This window comes from Orbicella franksi, chromosome 10 (genome assembly GCF_964199315.1).
Source record: "Orbicella franksi chromosome 10, jaOrbFran1.1, whole genome shotgun sequence".
NCBI lineage: Eukaryota > Metazoa > Cnidaria > Anthozoa > Scleractinia > Merulinidae > Orbicella > Orbicella franksi.
In genome coordinates, this window is record NC_138154.1 from 4,667,812 (window position 1) to 4,688,980 (window position 21,169).

The window sequence follows — 21,169 nt, forward strand, 5'->3', positions numbered from 1 at the left end:
TTGCAACAAAAATTGTAGCCAAAAATATTACATGCAGGCTTGCTTTTTTCTTCAGCTTCATTACCTTATATACCTTCCCTTATGCACCTTCCCTTATGCAGAGATTTGTATCATGATGGCTTATAATAGGAATTAGGTAAGGCCAGCACACATGCTATGTTATAATTTATGATTTAGCATAAACAATTGCTGTAGGTTTTGCTACAGAAAGAAAATGCACATTGCACTGACCAGCAAAGTCATGGTATTTACAGCAATGCCTTATAATTTATCCTAAATAATTATTTCCTAAAATGGGTAATATCAACTGTCCTTTTAAAACTGGTGCAACTCTCTTTCAGAGACACCTTTCCATGAGAAATTCCTCAATTTTCACCAACAACTAACAAAACATTATGACACTGAGGGAGCAAAGCTCTATGACCCTGAAGCAATGGAGGAATTCTGCAATAAGCATGTACCCGGTTTTTTTTACGAACTTGAAAGAGCTATCAGAAATGATGAAAAAGGACAAATTTCAGAACGGGGAGCCATCACTCAAAGGCAACAAGTTGTTGCAATGTTGCACCAGTTCTCTTATTTCAGGAATCAAATAAGTTGGTAATGACTGTAAAGTTGTTTACATAGCCTTTAACACACCTGTAGAAAGCTGCCCACTCCCCTCAAGAAATATTGGGGGGTGGGCAGCTCCCCAAAGACCAGCTTTATCAATGTTGGATTATTTGTCATTTTATCATTGAACTAAACCAGAAAAATAATACATTGCAACAAGATTGTGGTGTCCACCTGTCCTTTCGTGGTGCCAGTGACGATGCCATAACAGCTGGAAGTCTACTAGGGTTTAGTACGCACCCCAGAAGCGTGTTCAACCACAAGAAATCTCGGGCAATGAGAAGCACTAGCAACACTGACACCATCATTAAAAGTGCCATCGAGGTATAGTGTCAAACTTTACTATCACCAATTACAAGTACAGTGTACCGTCATCTAACAGGATTACTGAAAGAGCAGAACTGCCTAAGCAGAAATTGCTCAACCAGCTGGGATGATTTTCATACCAAGTCTTTACATTACACAAAAACTCTGATGAACAGTCTACAACTTGGCTAGTTCAACAAGTTTCATGTATTATGATATCACCAAACTGGAGTCAATTCTCGAGTAATGGGGCATAAAATTAAATCTCAATATATACAATACAGGTAACTTGAGTAAACAGATAAGTTCACATGAAGTGCAAAGGGTCAACTCTCAGGTTACATTTCAATGTACATTGTATTAGTTAAAATTCAAACAAAACAATGTACACTGTATAAATAAATAAATAAACAAATAAATAAATAGTCAGAGACTAAAACAGCCTCTCCCGTTTTTCTTTCTAAGAGGATAACAAATTTCTTCTGCTAATAATAGACAACTTCCATTGCATCCACACCATTAAAGACCCCAAACTGGCAAGAATTAGTGAAAGCGTACACAATAAAATATAAAAAATATGAGGAAGACCATTGCTTATTATAGCCTAAAATATAACCGTTTCACATGTAACAGTTACTGCTAAAAGTCCACAAGTTGTAAAACTCTGGTAGTTCTTCGTCAACAATCTCATCACATGCTCCTACTGGAACAACTGAACCAGAGGCTTAAGTAACTGAATTACACAACCTAACAAAGGAAGTAGAGGCATGGGAAGGAGAACTGACAACATTGTCACTGCCTGTTGCTAGAGTGGCATCCTTTTGTTCTATATTCTCCCTGCTGGTGAGCAGTCTAACACAAAGACGGCAAATCCCGCACAGGTGTTTTACATGTACAAAATCCCATTGGTGGCCCTTCTTAACCACATCTCTCTTCACAAATTTGAAATCATGCATGGTGATGTCAGGAAATTTCTGGCTGAAGATCCCTTTCTAGTTCTCTTCTGATGTTTTCTTCTTTATGATTACTGACAAGGTCAAATTCTCCTTTCAGCAGGACCATATCATCAGCAACAGGATAATCTTCAAATTCTCCATTGGTGTCAATCTCAGCCTCCTTGCTTGGCTTATCCAAAAGCCAAACAGTTTTGGACTGCTCTTTATCTTTGCTAGCTTACTTTTTTTCAAACCTCCAAAAGTGACAAGGATTCTGGTCTCACTTAGGGTGTTGATGACAAAACGTTACCATTCTTAGCGGTCACAGAATCCTTCAGTGTGTACTTCGCCTCCCACTCTCTGGATGACATCATGGTATGTGGCTTGAAACAGTGCTCTGGCAGTAGCAGCTGCAAGCAGCACAAAATGAAATTAATCTTCAAGCTGGAAACACTTCGACTGAACGGACTGAACATTTTTGGGGGGTTCCTTTACCTTTATTTCCTTACTACATATAATTTTAACTCTTAACTTACGCTACATACAACACTTGCGGCTAACTACCTTACTACCACTAATAATAATACTATATATTTACAGTAGTTACACGACTCACAATACTTGTGGTGATTTAAAAAGACAGAACGTTACATTGTTTTCGGTGCTTACAATGTGATATACACCTGTAACTAGACTCTGAACTAACATACTGTGATAAATAGTATAACTGATCTACAGGGTATATTCTATTTAATTGCCATGATGAAAAAATATACGAGTTTTTTTATAGATTGCAGAAAGTAAAGGACAAATTGAAGAAAACGAAACCTTCTATTTTCTATTTTAGTTTCCGGACAAAAACATCCCAATCACATTCAAGTTGGTTGATTTTCTGGAAATGAAAGTAGCATTTGGCATAGAGGGGGCAAAAATTTAGTTTTTTGATTCTATTATCGTTATCGCTAGCTGTTCCGAAGAGTATTTCTTCCGAGTTCAGTTTGATGGAAGTGTTTTCCTTTCCATTAAACCAGCATAGCACTTTCTGGAGAAAGTCGAGTGCAATATGACAACCTAGGAAAGAGTGAAGTAAATAGTTGCCATCCCTGCAGTAATGACAACTCTTGTTGTCTTCAATTCTGTATAAATATGATTCTTTTTTTGTGGTGACAATATGATGAGCAAGTTTGAAAAAAAATTCTTTTAATTTATTTCGCTTACTGATTGACTTTGTCTGCTTAAAAATTGTGCTCCAGGAGAGAGTGAACTGAGGAAGGTAACGGACTGAACATTAACTTTAATTTCTTGTTGCTTTTGGTCTAGTGCATATTACACATACATGCACTAAAACAATGGTTTTCATACTTCACAGCGTGCCTTTGTTTGCTTTGTACTTCACGGGCACGCTTTCCGTGCATGCATACGAGTACAGTTTTTTTTATGGTGTGGCTCAATCATTCCACCTACTGAAGAAGGGCTAAGCCTACAACGTTTAGATTACCAGTGAATAATTGATACTTTTAAGAGCCTTCTCAACCTTGTTTCTAATTTTCCATGGCCTGATGTGAAGATACGATGGTGAGACATTTAAGGAAGAAGATGAAAAGTCATCATTGTCGTCATAATCATTGTTGTTGTTGTCCTTGCTGTCATCATCACCCTCACTGTCATCTTCATCTTTTTCACTTTGTTGTGCAGTATCTGTTGTTTCATCTTCATCACTGTCGTCACCAATTTCCTCCAGCACTACATCATCTCTGTATTATTCATCTGAATCTTCATCCTCGCCATCATCTTCTTCATTGTTTACTGCATCATTGTTAACTGTTGATCTTGCAATGTGGGCATCAACAATGTCTACTTTGTCCTGTTTCAATGTGCTCCTTGAACAACTGATACCATGTTTGTCCAGGTAAAGATCAAGAGAGGAGACTTTCAACTTTCTAAGCTGCCCTTCCCCATACATGAGTATCCAATTGTATTCATCATATGTTTTTCTTCTTTCTTCCCTTTGAAACCTTTTACTTGATTCTTCACGTTTTTTTCTCTTGAACTTCTGATCTTCAAGATGGCAGACATAATTCTTGACAAGATGATCTTTTACTATGTATTCTTTGCTGAATCTCTGAATGGCACTTGGTTCATTTAGTAATCCTTTCAAGAGAAATACATGCCTAGTTGGTAAAGTAGGTTTCTGTAAATATTATAATGCTTTTGATGTTAAAAAAGAAATATATTTTATGTTATTGTCACGTTTGTCGGTATTCATGTTACCTTCATTAAACAATTTCCACAGCTGAGCCCTTGGTTGAAAATCATCCACAGTTCTGTCGTTTGCTGGAGCGTCCTCGCATGCCAGTTAAAAACCAAGCTGGTTTCCACAAGATCAAAGTTAACTGACCTTGGAAGGAAAGCCTTGAATCTCTTTCAGGTAGATTTTGGAGCCTTCAAGAGAAAATCGTGATCAAAAAAAATGGAACAAACACCGTGTGGCAAAACATAAGGCTATGCGTACCTCTCAGAGGACGTCAGAAGTTATGAAATAGATCGCCCCTAGATTAGACGAGGACTCTCGCTGTGAAAAAAGTCATATAATGAGAGAGCTTGTTTTCAAATTGAACAAAAGAGAGAAGAAATGGGTGGAGTTATTGGTATGCCAACATGATACAGCTTGGCTTAGCAGTGGTGCAAGGGACTACCTCTCGAGCCTACTAGGCAAAAATGGAGGCAATGCTGCAACCAGTACCAGTAGTTACCACGGCAACGACAATGAAGGTGATGATCTGAATTATGATGATGATGGTGATGACGACGGATACAATGATGACAATGACTGCAGTGTTTTTGAATGACCAGCCGAATCAGTCCAGTGCAGGAGAATACTTCAGATGACCATTATGGCCCATACTGGGATAATTCCCCAACTTGCACACCATACCTGGATCATGTGTCAGACTAACTGTCAGAAGTTTTCTATATTATTTAATTCTCCAAGAAAATATTGTTTCTGTTCAAAACGTAGAGCATATTATTAGGTATCATTAGTTATAAGCAATGTGTGGTGCATGTGCGCAAGTCAGAAATGGAACTTTTGCAGTTTTTACCTGCTACAGATCATGATATCTTCTCATGTGTTGTATTTTCAAATTTGTACAAACTTTGTACAACAAATGAATCATGTAAGAAACCAACACAAATATGAAGTGTTTCATTGAACAGTTATGCCTTTAATAAAGACCTTTTGTATTCATAATACATGTACTTTTATTATAGGCCTGAATTTCACTTTTCATGCTGCAACCAGTGACAAATTGAAATCCACGGGGTAGAGTGATCCAAATCAAGAGAACTCTGAGTTCAAAGACTCATGGTAAATACTTATAATCTCAAAAAATCGTAGCCCTCCCCTCAATGAATTTTTTTTAAAATAGCCCCCCCAAAGTGGAGCTCAAAAAGTAGTGACCCTTCCCCAAATATAGTGGCACTCCCCCCCAGTAAATAATGACCTGTCCCTAAGAGGATTGGAAGCTGACTCCTTGTACATTTCAAATATCTTTTTAAAGTTCAGGCATGCCATCAGCTCCCTTTGTTGCGAATCAGGCATTCTATTTGAAAGGGCATCTACCATTTCTCGAAACCAGAGTTCTGTCTCGATAAAATGCCTGGATTCAAATGTCATGCCTTTTCTGGCATGGACGTGGCTACTGAGTCACTTGATGGCCCAGTCATTCTTCCATTTGTGAAATCTAAGGCAATTGAAAATCAAACAATTTGCACAGCCAAGTCAATTGTTCAAAGAATCACCATTAGACACAAAAGCTAGCTAGGTTTGTTATGTGAGTAGTATAAAACACACTCGACAGATCCATCCTTTTCCTTGACACAGTAACCTTAATCTGATGTCGAAAAGATTTATAAACTGTATGTCACTTAGCTTACCTACAAGCCTCAAGCAATTTATGCACAAACGTTTCAAATCCTGAGAACCGTAAGATGTCCCTTATTACAAATAAAAGGGCCAACAGCGATGCAACCATACCTTCCATTTGATATTCCATGACTCCTAAGCCATGCTTTCTGACAGACTTTCTTGTGCTTGACATCGTACTCGTACATATGCTTGCCATTTTCCATTCTTTGGCTTATTTTGAAAAAGTTCATCAGCCATTCTCCTTGTTTATTTTACTTGTTTTTAAGAAAGTTTTCGCGTGACTCATTGATATCTTCATCGCTTAAAACAGCTGTCAGGCATTTCTTTTGGCAGCAATTTTTTTGGCTTGCAGTTATTTCCCTCAGCCTGCGCTTACGTATTTTCCTGGTTGTCGCACTCGTGACAACTTGTACCAGCTCATTTGCAGCTGGTTTCCTAATATTGTCTTACAAGTAAACATGCAGTGATATAAATAATCGCCAGCATTTACTTACACTCAACACTCAAACCTAACTTGTAATCATATGATTATTGCATATTTTTACAATCATATTTTTCTTTTGTAACATCCTAGAGAAAACATTATATTCAGAAAGCAGTTTATCTACCTGGTGAACTTCATCAAAACTGTGATCGATTGCTGTTTCTGGAAGAAAACCTACAACTTCTCCGTTTTCCTGCAAGAATGATAACAGTAACCAGTGGTTTCATTTCTTACTCCGGTTACACAGTCTACATCTACCATTTAATAGAAACATACTTGTTCAAACACGTGCAAACCAAAACCAACTGGAAGGGAAAATAATCATATAGGATTGCTTCATTCAGATAGCTTGCAAAGTGCTGGACAAGACAAGAGAAGAAAAGACGAGACTTTACTGCTCTTAAGCTGAAAGTTTTACACATTAAGCTGTGAAGATTACAACTGCTATACCTCTTCGTAATCCTCATCAGTCTCCAAATCACTGTCATCAGGAAAGGTAACATGGTTACATGCTCCTCCACACAAACAACTTTGGTTGTTATTGGTGGGTATCTGCAAGCAAACGTCCATTTAATCTTATTTCAAATAAACCTCCAGTCTTTGCAAGTCCCTTTCATTCGTCTGCTCCCTTTCCCTTCAATTCACAAATCCTCATACTGGGTTATCCTATTATTGCTCAATGATGGTTAAAAAAAACAACAACAAGAACAAAAATAAAACTGGACAGAACAATAGCAACAACACGGAAATGTATCATTTCATATTTGTGGCTGAAACTATAAATGTTCATCCCAACTTGTAGTCTCCTTTGTAGCCTTCGTTTGGGCTTGTCGCCCAAAAATGGTCAGCCGGAGGAAATGTTGCGTGACGAGCTCAAATGCTGGCTGCAAAAGTGACAACCCAATAACGCACTGGTAGAAACATTTCTTGGGGTAGTTTTGTTCATGTGTTCATCAAATATTTGTACCTTAGGTTTTTTCCGTCCTCCGCCACAAAGTCTTAAAATGGCTGGTGAGCTCTTGTTATTTTCAATTACCTGTGAAAAAATTCAATACTTGGTTACAGAAATGTTTGCTTGTATGAAAAGTAGTGCCACTCAGCTACTTACATCCTTGTCTCTGTGAAGTGCTCCTAAGGCTATATCTGTGAGAACTTCATTGTCTTCGTCATTGCCTTGTTTTTCTCCTCCTCCTCCTGGTCCTTTTTCCTCGCTTGACCTTTCGCATAACACACTTCTGTCTGTGCTGGTGGTATTACTGATGTATGTCTCATTTTCTCAAACAGTTTTTTGTTTAAAGATAAACAACAAAGCGAACAATGAAAGCACCGCATATACCATCAATCAGAGCAAAAGGGAAAGACAAACAAAGCTAGATTTTAAAGGCGACATAACTCTTCTTTCCTCTCACGATCTTGATGTCGGACTGAGGAGTTAGGATTTCCCACGATGTGTTTTAGAATTTGGTGGGCTTTTTTCATGTGACTTGTGGTAATGAATGAATGAACGAATATTTTAATCTGGAATGTAATCTGGAATGTAGACTACAAGATAAATGTTCGCATGTAGAGTGGCTTATTGTGCTGGCAGGAAATACTCGTAAAATTTGCTCATTCTACTCGGACACTTCAACTCTGCTTGAATTTTGCTTAGTAGCCAAAACACTGCTTTTTGGCTATTGCTGTATTTTCGCATATACGGAAGGGAGGCGGGGATAAACCAATAAATACTATCTGAAAATTCATTATGCATACAGCAAAACTGTAATTCATCTTAATTTATGCTTTACACCATTCATGTTAGTATCTTACCAAAAAAGAACATGTAACAAACAGAGATACGAAACTTTCAACTTGTGCAATATATTTAATGATTTCCCTTCTTCTTTCCATATTATGCTTATTTTCATCCCACATGGAAGAAAATTAGGGTTTATAGAGTGACATGGCAAGCTTCTTTGAGGAAAGATTTTCATTTTTCTGTGGTAATGTAATTTCTGCCGTTTGCTTATTGCGTTTCAGCAGTTGACTTGCGGTGAATTTTGTGGTGATAAATCGAAACAGTAGTTTGTGTATGAAAAACCACGCTACTTTGAACGATGAAGGAAAAACAGCACAAACTAAAACTTCTGTGTTAGGCATTTTGCCATCTTTTTTACTCAAATTTGACTGAAGTCCAATTATTTTTGTGTGAAACAGTTGCCGAAAAAATGAAATCTTGCAGTTTTGTTCAATCCATTTTATCTACTGGGTTTAGTTAAACACGATCACTGACGTGACCTTTTCATCTTGCTTTTCGCTGAGAAAATGTTGTTTTGAAGTTTTAATCTGACAACCCAGTCAAGTACGCAACCATACGCACAGAACTGCTTTAGGGAGGATACATTTCAGAGGCGATCGTGTTACATTTCCGGTTGTGAAAAAGCGGCCGAAAAACCTCAATCTCGTATACCTGTTGACTGTCACACGATCTCTCGTCAACTCATGTTTAGCCTACGTTGCAAGCGTTCCCGTATAAAGAAGCTTAAAGAGCTTTTCTGCATTCTAGGCTGTGCATAAATTGGAGTGAGAAGAAAACTTAGACAAACTCATGTTGATCAATCAATGCGTGATAAGTGCATATCGAAAAATCAGTAACTGATTTGCTCTTACATGTACATCACTTTTGACGGGAGGTCATTATTTCTTGCCGCACTATTTGCCATAGGCAAATAAAAAAAGTCTGACTGACAATTTTTTTGGCATTATAAGTGTTATTCTCACCATGTTTAACTTGGGCTGTGTGAGAATTCATCTATCTTCCAGATTGTCAGACAATGTGCACGAAAATCTGTAGAAGTGAATTCTCACGCAGTTTTCAATGTGGCGACTACAACATCTATCACGCAGAGCTGCGTGTTTGTCTGCAAACGCGGTTCTGCAGAATAATAAGGTTTGTGGGCAAGCATTTCCTTCCTCCCTTCTCCCCTCCTTCCTCACGTCTTTGTTTTGCTACTGCCCTATTTGGCGCACATCAAAAATTTGGAAATCTGCTTTCAAGCACCGAAAACTCTACAGAAACACTACCAAGCAAGTTACAGATCTGCTTTGGATATTCTTTGTCCTAATGGAATTACCTAAATGAGAAAGGCTTTGGTCTCTGATCAAGCCAAGATCTTAACAACAGCAAAAATTAGTCAACACTGACCTGTGTTAAGTTCTTTTATTATATCTTGTCGAGGTTCCATGCTGAGCATCGAGGGTAATATTTTTTATTAAATGGCATGTTTTTTCGGAGGAATTTTTTTTTTATCCTAGGCTCGATTTCTGCCACTCAGTTGAGTCCGGTCTACATGTTCCTCCCCGATTTGGTCAAATGTCCCCTAAACATGATGGCAATTCATATCTTTCTTTATCTTTCTCGCTGTAGCAAAAATGTTTGTGATACGAATTACGATCACGTTAGCGGACATGAAAGACATTAAAATATTTTAATGAAATCGGCAGAAATAGAGCCCACCACAAAGATTAAAAAAAACAGAAAAAACATGCCATTTGATAAAAAAAATCCTCGACCCTCGACATGGACCGGCGACAAAAAGATAGACTCCCTACACACTGTTGCCGTTTGTTACCAGTTGACTTAGTAGGCAGTTAGTAATAAGATATTAAGGTGTTTCCTGGTGCTTTTTCAAGAATTTTCGTTTAAAATTTAGTATAAAAGCAATCCATGAACTTATTTTTCATAGCTGGGTGTCCCCACTAGTAATACTGCCCATAGTCTGAGGTACCTTTTCTTCAATTGCAACCAATCAGAATGGCTGGATTTTATAACATGCCTTTTACCAATGTAGCAAGGAAGCCATCTTCAGAATGCTTGTCCCTTAATATGGTAGAGCCAAAGAGAAGTTTCATGGATATTGCAAGGGCGATTCGTCATTGCACATAGGCATATATGTAGGTCGAACCAGAATCGTGTGAGGTACTACCTCTTGGAGAAAATAAGCAATTACACAAGGACATGAATACATAGTTGATTCACTAAAAAGGCACGACACGCAAAAATGTAAGTCAAACGAAGTCAGAGTTAAACTTTATTTTCTCTTTTTATTTTTTGTATTGTTTCTTTCATTGTTAATCAATTTTATAGAAAAACAGCACATACATACATACATACTTTATTTGCAACTCCCCAAAGGGGCTTTTCATTACAAAAGGAATAAAAAAGATAAAAATACGTCAATTAAAATGAATAAACAAAATGGGAAAAAAGTCTAAAATTAATTACAGTATTAAAGATTTAAAAATTTACAAAGTTTAAAATTGAATATTAAGAATTTACATTATTAACATTTAAAATATGTTTGATCAAGTGTCCCTTAAAAGCTTTCACAGAAGTTAAACTTTTCAAATCATCACTCAGCTCATTCCAGATTTTTGCTCCGCGATATGCAAATGATCTTTGTCCGGTAGCCAGTCGGCAACGTGGAATGTTTAAGTCATTACTCTGTCTGGTGTTTCTTGTAGCGATATGAGATCTGAAAATGAATTTATCAATCAAGTAGTCTGGAACAAGATTATGAATACATTTGAAAGTCATCACAGTGTCATTTATGTAGAGTCTGTCACTGACCTGCAGCCAATTCAAGGATTTGATGCCTTGTGAGATATGGTTGTACTTCTGGAGTCCCAATACAATAGGTGCAGCAAAATTTTGCAACAACTGTAATTTCTTGATGTTAGACTTGCTTGTGTTCGACCAGACTGTAGAACAGTAGAACAGCTTACTGAAAATAAAAGAATCCATAAGTAGAAGCAATGTCTTCTTATCCAATAAATGCTTTATCCTGTTTATTTCTATCAGTTTGTGCATGCAGTTAGAAGCTGTTTTTGTAACGTGATCGCTGTAAGTTAAAGATTGATCGAGATAAAGACCAAGGTCTTTGGCGACAACGACGGGGTTGATTTCTTTTCCAAGCATTAAGACAGGTACTGAAGGCAATTGGTGGAGAAGTTGCTGCACGCCAATAAACAGGACTTTGGTTTTGTCCGGGTTAATTAGAAGAGAATTTTTGCAGCACCAGACACAGATATTTTTTACATCCTCATTCAAATTGTCGATTGCAGTAGTTATATTAGTTGAAGGAAAAGACAAACAGAGTTTGTTATTGTCAACATAACGGGCAGATTTGCAGCGTAGAGGGACAGACAACAGGTCATTTACGTAGATAGTGAACAGAACTGGTCCCAGAATTGATCCCTGGGAGACACCAGGAGGAGAAAAAAACAAAGCTCGTATTTCACCTGTAAGACCTCCAGAAACCAAAATATGTTGGCCGATTTAGTAGAAGAACTTGGCAATTGGTACTGGATATAGAGGGTGGTGCCACCTGTGGCTCTTCAAGTTCCAAATCTACTCCTGTTATCAACACCTAATTCTTTAAGTGGCTCAATGCGTCAACCCCAGAAGAAGAAATCTATAAAACTCTTTTGTCCTTACAAGCTGGTGAAGTTTTGGTTGAGGGTTTCATCAAACAGAAGGTGGTGATGCCATAAACCCATTTTCTTCATTCTTGTGCAACTTTTTCAGTGTCTTTTTTCTTAAATGTTGTTGTGGAGCTAATTTTTTGTAATTTTTGGTACATGCTTATAAAGAATGATTCAAGGCATGATCTAAGGAGCATTTTTTAATCAGGCCGCAAGGGCTGCTGAGTCCAAAGAAGACGAAGACCACTCAATAAATGAGAAGTGGGCAAAAGAGAAAAAAACACTGGTAAGTACCTTTGGTAGATTATCAGATGGTGCAATTTTAAGAGTTAATATTTTGATTTAGTTTGCTGACAAAGTGTAAAACTGAATTGAATCTTGATTCTGATCCTAGTGAAATGAAACAATCAGCAAGATCTAGGGAAAAAAACAAAATTTCATGATGTTATACGCTTAAGGGTTAACAAACCATCACAGTCAACACCTATTAACATTAATGCAACGTTTTCTAGTTAATTTGACTAAAAATTTTGTGTGCTTCTGTAATAAAAAAAGACATTGCATTTTAAATGTATTAAACACTATTACAATAGGTCGACCAAGTAGAAGAGCTTAGAACGAATCTCAAGACTGAAAAAGACCTCAACAGAGCAAATGTCAAAATGGTAAGTGTCCCTGTAATCAAACACAGTTTACTTAGTACATATACTAAAGTTTCTGAAATACTAGTTGGCTTAACCACTGGATTGCATTAGTTAATTCAAGGGACGCCATAAGATATATACCTGTGTAATAACACATGAAAAAATTACTCCTGAAAAAGACAAACAAAGGTTGAACCATTATTTTGGCTGGAAGCAAAATTGTCAATAATCACTTTAGTAATTGTGTCTGTGTTTAGCAAAAAAAGCATGAAACGGAACTGAACACGAAGATTCAACGTTTGGAAAAGGAGGTGAAAGACAGAAGAGAAACAACGTTTCAGATCAGAATTGTATTTATGGTCTTATTACGAGATTGTTATTTTCTTTTGTATCTGTGGTATTATATATATGTTATATTATAATTATTGTAGCGAATATCAGAATACCAGTCTCTAAAGGCAGAAATGGAGGAGCAACTCCAGCAAAAAGATGAAAAAATAGCATCATTGTCAAAGGTACAGCACTTTGTGACTGTCCGATTGGTCTACCCGTACGAAATTATTAGGCCTAATAGAGCCAAAATCAGGCCTAACAAAGGCCTGAAAACGTACATAAAAGGTTTCAAGGGTCTTACAAGAACCAAAATTCAGCCCAACAACTTTTTGTTAGGCTCACAGCTAGAGAGGCTAACAAAAACAAGGGTAATGTTAGGTTGCTTGTTAGCCTTTGGTAACCCTAACAAGAGCCTTAAAAAAGAGGATCGTTGTTAGGGTTTTGTGGTCCATCCGAAATTAACCGAGTGTTAAGCAAAATATTTTTGGCTGTGAGAAATGTAAACCCTAACCTAACAATTTGCCAAACATAAGCCTTACTTTCGTAACGCTCTGGCATTATCGTGATGTTTTGATCTGGCGTACATTCTAATTTTAACCGCATGCACAATTTTCCCAGGCTGTATGAAGATGAACCTTCTTGCACAATATATAAAAATCGTAAAATAAATTCTACATTATAGGCTTACCAGCGATCAAATGACTTAGCCATCGCAATGGTAACTGGGCCAGTAAATGGCAAAGACTCTTCCTCCGAAGACGATTTAATTCATGACCATCTTTTTCCTGATGATTTTGAAAGCGATTGTTGGATATCCGAAAGTAGGCAAGAGTCGATCGACTTAAGATCCACAATGAACAGCAGTACATGTATATGAATGTTCAAGTAGCCGAACTTGTCCATTTCTAGAACATAATCCAGTAATCAAGTAGTGTCTGCATGCTTTGAGTACTGTCGTTGCATGAACATGATAATACTCATAACATGCGGGGTCAGGGTCACTACGTGATTGAAAAGTAAGACGTCTCCACGCCAGGTAATTGTTCGGTAACAGGATGCCTGTTGTTTTCTCATTGAACGTTTTGGGAAAAGGCGACGACAGTTGTGAATTAATGTTGCAGTCAGATTTGCACTAGAATCATGCTTGAGATCGGTGTGTACTGGTGTGTACTGCTTGAGCTGTGCTAAATAATGAACATTTGTTTTCTTACGGGATTTGACCAATAGCACAGCACTAGTTTTGATAGCTTGACATGTGTGAATTCTTCAGGGCATCAGAGTTTCACAACTCCACACGGGCAGTTGAGTCTTGTTTCTCCCTTAACAAATCGTAAAGAGAAAAGATCACACTCCACCGAATCCCGTCATTGATTCAGTTGCCAAGATCGTTCAGTTTGCATACTTTGCAAGTGCATATGAGCAAAATTTAACAGCGTCAATGTGGTTGTTGTCGCTGTGTTTCTTCTCGTGACGCAATCAATACAACATGAAAAACATAAGCAACAAAAAGCGAACATCCATCGCTCACGTACGCGTCCTTTATTATAGAGTACAGTCTAAAATACTCAACACAATGATTGTTTACGTTAAACTCATTTCCACACTTTATTAAAGTTGTACGTTAACAGAAAAGTAACGGGAGAAATTAAATACCTTACTTAGTTTACAGCCAGGTGGGTCTTGTCAACATGACAGTTTTAAAAACAACTAAAACATGTACCGCCAAAAGATAAACAATTATCAGCTTCAAGATCACGAACGTGTCATGCATACTACTATGGCTCTACATCTGGTTGCCAAAACCATGACAAATTACAAAAGGCCACTTACATCACGACTTCACCAGAAGCACGTGTTATATTTACAGCTTTTGAGCATAACAACAGTTATAAAACATGCTTCTTATGAGTGACTGCACTTTGAGCCTTGTTTGAAACTACATGTATTCACTACTATTCTATATAAACAACTGCTATAAGTACACCCGCCAAAAATCTTTATTTACACAAGGGGTTTGTTTTTGTAAATTCAACTTTAAGTTTTAAGCAATTAAAATTTGAGAATAATCACTCAGCGACCACATCTGTTTCGATACTTTTTCTCTCGAAATGCTAACCAGGCTTGCATTTTGCGAGCACTGTGTAAATTCTGAACCTTGTGAATAAACGGCATTATAGAGAATATGTATTTCTTTGAAAATAGTTAAAACGACTTGTCAACTTTAGTCGGTCTCCAATTTGTTGGGAAACTAGCACACATAAGCCCGGCTAAGATCATCTTTAAACTGATAAATATACAATTCGATGAGATGCTTTTAATATCAACTGATATGAGTCTGGTTCGGTCCGTCTGTGAGACAACGTTAATATGTGTAGAGTTGTCATAACTCTCGCAGTACAGAGGGTAGCACAATGCAAAATCTAGAACATTTTCGAAGAAGTCAGCAATCTGAATAAAACATTTTACCTGAGCAAAACTGTACCCCTTGCCATCGAAGTATTTGATCGTGGAACAATTCCTCCTTGTTAAGCACTTGTAGTCTAATCCAAATGTAAAACCCATTTATCGTGCGCCGAACAAAGGAGGTTACGTTGACAGTGTGCGGGGCACATTGAAAGAATTCAGCTACTGCCAAGAATTCTTCATTTAGTTCGCGTTTTTGCGGGGCTCCCAAAGCAAAAATACCAGGTGCAAGTTCACAAGCTCTTTTAGGGGAGTATCTGCTTAAAAGGTCGCAATATAAGTTGTCTGCCTCTACGTGATGAAGGATGTATCTTGTACACATTTCTGGTAGCTTTTGTGTGAAGGACACAGCTGATATTTGTCTGTCTATCTACTGTGTCCCATTAATAAATTTCAAAATAAAACCATTCTTATCCTCAAAATGAAAACAGCTGTGAGTGAAAAGTGGTCCCAAGTCATGTACATTATCAACTAAGTGCAACAGCTGGTGAATGTTCATAGTAGTGAAATGTGCCGCCTAAATGGCGGGAAAACTGGAACAAAAACTAAACAGCAAATTTTTGGCTTCACCGAGATCTGATTCACTTATTGAGTCTTTCAACAACAATTGTATGGCATTTACGAGTAGAAGGTAATGCTGAAAGTAGTCTTCAGAAAGAATACCATACAAAGCGGGAGCTCCATAAAACAACAGAAATGAACGTAGTTCACTCGCTTTCCTGTGTTTTTAAGTGTTCAGATACTGACCTTGGCATTCTCCTTATTTCTTAAGTTGGAAGGATTTCGTTTAGTCGATCATCTAAAACTCCAACTAAGTGCCGAAAACTGAAGGGCTCTTTAGAATAGGTGTCGCCAAACCACAACTTCAAAAGAAGTTTCTGAACGCCTAATAGAACTCCGTGCATATAGTCTATTCCCATTCCCACAACAACGTCAAAATTCTCCAGAAATAAAAGCCAGGATGGCCCCTTTACTCCTTTTACTGCATATTGTTTCTGGCCAGATTGAAGGTTCCTCAATGCTTCATAAGAGTGCTTTGTAGTATCCTGTTTATTTTGCAATGGGCCCTTCGGATTATCCCTTACATACGGAAATATTTTTGTATGGCCTTGAATACCAATTTTTTCTGTTCTTCCTTGTTGAAAGCATTTCCAACAGCCATATTCTCCATTAAACTGTAGGCTGTTACACACCAAACACCTGGCAGGAAGATCACAACTCCCAGCTAGAAGAACAGCTCTACATAAAAACTTGCCTCTTTCTGAAGACTCTACTGTAATACCCTTGTCCATTAACAGAAAACTAAGTTCTTCATACAAGGGTTTCAGAAAAGTTGCCATAGTGGGCTTTTTGTCCCTGAACCAGCGCCCTGCAAAAATCATGTTTCCTTTTGCCATCCTTTTCTCATACAGTAGTTCATTGATCACCAGAAATAAAGGCCATATTGAAACTTTTGAAGATTTAGAAACTGGTGCTCCATCCGTATTAAAAAGGAAGGTGTTACGATATGTAAATTTCTGTAGCTGTAATTGTCAGCAGACTTTCTGCCGTACATATAAATTATGTATTTTGAATCGTTAGTTTAGTCTTCTACCGTTAGCTGAGCGAATAAAAGCTTTGAAACATGGTGTCAGGATAAAAAATCGTCGCATAACTACAAGATGTCAGGCGACGAGGGAACTATGGCGACAAATACAACTAATACAGCGTCCATTGGAAGTGCACAAATGCAGCAAATGTCTTCTTTGCTGAGTGGAATACCAATGCCGAAACCGTTAAATCTTGACAACGTTGCCGCTAACTGGAAAAAATTTAAAAGAGCCTGGGATAATTACGCCGTAGTTGTGAGGCTCCAGCAGTGCAACGAAGAATATAAGACTGCAACTTTTCTTTCTGTGATCGGTGAAGAAGCTCTTGAAATTTATGAAGGTATGACATTTAACCCACCCGAAAGTTCGAAAGTACTCGACTCTGTTGTTCAAAAATTTGAGGAATATTGCATCAGACAAACCAATGAGACCTTCAAGCGGTATTTATTTAACTCCAGATCACAGAAAGAGGATGAAAGTATTGATCACTATGTATTGGCACTTAGAACACTTGCGAAGTCGTGTAATTTTTGTCAGTGTTTACATGATTCACTTATATGTGATAGAATAGTGTTTGGCGTTAAAGAGCCTGCCTTGAGAAAGAAGCTGTTGCAAGAAAGACAACTCACTCTAGAAAAAGCAATCGACATCTGCAAAAGCGGAGAAACAACTGCACAGCATTTAAAGGATCTCGCCACAGCTACAGATCCGAATGAAATACATGCTTTGAAACATCGCAACAAAAAAAAACAAGATTACCGGAAGACCCAAGAGATTCAAAGGGTGCCAACAAATGCAAGTACTGTGGAGGAAATCACGTGCTCAAGAGGGAAAAATGTCCGGCCTATGGAAAGACTCGTGGAAAGTGCGGAAAAAGTAATCACTTCGCTAGAGTGTGTAAGCAGTGTGGACGAAGGAAAAAACCGGTCAACACAGTCTCAGTCTCTTCCAGTGACTCTGGTGAATCACTGTTTACAATTCAATTAACTCCAGAAGTCGACTCAATGCACGTGATACAGAGCAACATCCCATCAAAGATTACTGCGGCTATGAAATTAAAGGGAGGACCCAAAATTAATTTCCAAATCGACACCGGAGCAATGTGTGATGTACTCAAGCTAAGCTCCATCAAAAGAATGAAGTATGCTAATAGGATCATGCCCACAATTCACGTCCTAAAAATGTACGCCTCTACGCCCAGGCCGCTTGGAAAGTGCAAGGTACAACTCACGAATTCCAGGGATAAAAGGAAGTACAAAGTTAACTTTACCATTGTAGAGGATGAACACTGTGTCAATCTGATCGGGAGTAAAACTGCCCAGCAACTGCAGTTAATTACAATCAGAAATGATAAGATCAAGCTGTTTTCCGAACCTGCAGAGTGCACTTCTACAGCAAATGTAGATGTGAACCTGACAAGTAGCCGACAGTTTGAAGGACTTACCCTGGAACACATGTGCTCCCAGTACAAAGATGCTTTTGATGGCCTTGGCAATCTGGGAACTTCATTGCGACTTGAAGTTGATGAAACGGTTAAACCTGTCCAACAACCGTTAAGAAGAGTGCCTGAAGCTTTAAGAAGCCCGCTTAAAGAATACCTTGACAATCTGGAAGCTAGAGGTGTTATCGAGAAAGTTGAGAGGCTGACTGAATGGGTAAATTCCATGATGACCGCAAGGAAGGCTAACGGTAACCTTCTCCTTTGCCTGTACCCTAAGCCCTTGAACAAAGCGTTAAAGAGATGTCATTTCCCTATGCGAGTCATTGAAGACATACTGCCAGAGTTGGGCAAGGCCAAAATCTTTACTAAAATCAACTGCAAATATGGTTATTGGCAAATAAAGCTTACAGAAGAGAGTTCACTGCTTACGACCTTCGCCACACCCTTTGGCAGATACAAATGGAATTGTATGCCCTTTGAGATTTCACCCGCTAGTGAAATATTGCACCTCCGTTTACATGAAACTGTTGAAGGCCTTGACGGAGTATATGCAATAGCAGATGACATCCTTGTAGCAGGCAATGGAGATACTATGAAGGATGTGATAGCAGATCATGACCTCAAAATTAAGAAGCTGTTGAGGCGACGCCAAGAACGTAACATTAAGCTAAACAAGCAAAAAGTCGCTTTTAAGCAAACAGAGGTACCCTACATCAGACATCTCCTGACCTCAGAGGGAATAAAGGCAGACCTGTCCAAGGTTGAAGCAGTACTAAGGATGGAGAGGCCGACTGATGTAACTGGTGTTCAGCAGATTATGGGCACCGTGGGTTACCTAGCAAAGTTCCTGCCGAGATTATCTGAGGTCTTACAGCCTCTCAGACAGCTCACCAAGAAGGGAACAGAATTTTTATGGGACGAGATCCATGATAGAACATTCAGCAGGATCAAAGAGATGGTGACAGCCCCACCACTGCTTAAGTACTATGAGCGAGAGAAGGACCTAGTCATTCAGTGTGATGCAAGCGAAGGGGGCCTGGGAACCGCATTACTTCAAGATGGAAGGCCGCTGACATACGCAAGCAGAGCCCTGACTGCAGCTGAGAGGAACTACGCCCAAATAGAAAAAGAGCTCCTTGCAATTGTGTTCTCAACAGAGAGCTTTCACCAGTATACGTATGGGAGATCGGTAATTGTCGAGTCAGACCATAACCCCTAGAAACAATTCTTGCCAAGCCACTGGTCTCTGCTCCTAAGAGATTACAGAGGATGATCTTGAGGCTGCAACGTTATGATCTGGACGTGCGATACAAGAAAGGAAGTGAGCTGCATCTCGCAGACACCTTGAGTTGGTACTACCCCAAGTTGGCAGAAGCAACTCAAGATCAGAGAGAACATAGCCTGTTCGCAAGATCTGCCTTTGAAGAGGGACTGGAAGTCAAGCAAGACGTTCAAGAAATAAACCACTTGCTGGTGAGCGAGCACGAAGCAGAAATGTTCCGCGTAGAGACTAAGAACGATTAAGTTTTGCAAGCTTTGAAGGCCATAGTGCAGTCTGGGTGGCCAGCAGAAAAGAGAGAGCTACCTCCAACAGTGGCGATATACTATGATAGCCGTGATGAATTAGTAATTCAGGATGGTCTACTCTTCAGAGGAGACAGGCTTGTGGTCCCTAAGACCCTTCGAAAGCGCATGTTTCAGACATTGCACTCCAGCCATCAAGGAATAGAATCGACGCTGAGGCGCATCAGAGAAACAATTTATTGGCCCAATATGAAGAGTGATATAAAAGATTTCACCTCAAAGTGTAAAACGTGTGCATCCTACAACACAAGACAGCAGAACGAGACGTTCATCAGTCAAAACGTTCCAGATCGCACTTGGGCCAAAATTTCCACCGACCTGTTCAACTTAAACGGCCAGAGTTACATGGTGACCGTAGATTATTTCTCCGGTTTCTTTGAGATCGACAGGTTGTATGACCTGAAGGTTTCCACTGTCATCAGGAAACTGAAGTCACATATGGCACGATATGGGATTCCAGATGAAGTTGTGTCGGACAGTGGTTTGTAGTACACAAGTCGAGAGTTCAAAAACTTCACCAAGGAGTACGGTTTCAATCACGTGACAACAAGTCCCTACCACCATCAGTCTAATGGTAAAGCTGAGTCTGCTGTCAAGGAAGCAAAGAAGATCCTCAAAAAAACTGCAGCATCCCAAAGTCACCCTTACCTGGCACTGTTGGCTCATCGTAACACCCCACAGGAAGGATTTGGTACCAGCCCTGCCCAGCGTCTGTTAAGCAGGAGAACAAAAACAAACCTCCCTACTTCTAGCAACTTGCTGAAACCTAGCATGGCTGAAGACACTCTAGAGAAAGACAAGCTGAGAAAGTTGAAGCAGAAGCTCTACTATGACAGATCAGCAAACGACCTACAGGACCTTCAGAAAGATGACGTTGTTCAGATGCAACCCTTTCGGCTGAACGAGAAAACATGGAGGAAAGCGAAAGTGCTGAAGCCACTGGGCAGAAGATCGTATGTAGTGGAGTCAAATGGTCAGCTCTATATCAGGAATTGGAGACACCTGAAACGTTCTGCAGAGGCTGATAGTGTTCCAGCTGAGGAATGGTCAACGCCTTCAAACCACCATGACTCTAAAGTTAAGGATCACCTCGCCAATGAACAGCTCACGCTGAAGCCAGTGGCAACGACGAAAGTTAATCAGTCCACGACCACCACTGAGTCAAATAAGGATCAGCCCTTATCGACCACTTCAGTAGACCAAGATCAAACCATCAAAGATCAGCCCTTGAGACAACAAGTGTCACCTACAGGGTGTGAAAGCTAAGTCCATACCAGAAGTGGGAGACTGGTCAAACAGCCTAGACGTTATACAGATCATGTAACTCTTAAGGTCTAATGAGTGACATTTTAAGAACTGTTAGCGTATAGAGGAACTGATTCTCTTT

General features: G+C 39.0%; 3 protein-coding genes, 1 long non-coding RNA gene and 1 pseudogene across 4 annotated transcripts in view; 2 read left to right on the forward strand and 3 right to left on the reverse strand.

Annotated features, from left to right (window-relative positions):
- LOC145501132 (uncharacterized) overlaps positions 1–21,169 on the forward strand; it is a 329,746-nt gene that overhangs the window by 151,163 nt on the left and 157,414 nt on the right. The window lies entirely within an intron of this gene.
- LOC145501150 (uncharacterized) lies at positions 6,291–6,835 on the reverse strand. The gene is made up of 2 exons (XR_014051191.1): positions 6,716–6,835; positions 6,291–6,458 (listed from the first exon to the last, which is right to left on the reverse strand). It is a non-coding gene; the product is annotated as an uncharacterized LOC145501150 (long non-coding RNA).
- On the reverse strand, positions 10,696–11,222 carry LOC145501131 (uncharacterized). Its single transcript, XM_081480685.1, has 2 exons — positions 10,875–11,222; positions 10,696–10,779 (listed from the first exon to the last, which is right to left on the reverse strand). Exons 1-2 carry the CDS (start codon positions 11,220–11,222, stop codon positions 10,744–10,746), a joined length of 384 nt encoding a protein of 127 aa, XP_081336811.1. The 3' UTR covers positions 10,696–10,743.
- LOC145499680 (uncharacterized) lies at positions 12,333–16,578 on the reverse strand (annotated as a pseudogene).
- On the forward strand, positions 16,798–17,744 carry LOC145499682 (uncharacterized). Its single transcript, XM_081479206.1, has one exon. The coding sequence runs from the start codon at positions 16,830–16,832 to the stop codon at positions 17,742–17,744; it is 915 nt and encodes a 304-aa protein (XP_081335332.1). The 5' UTR covers positions 16,798–16,829.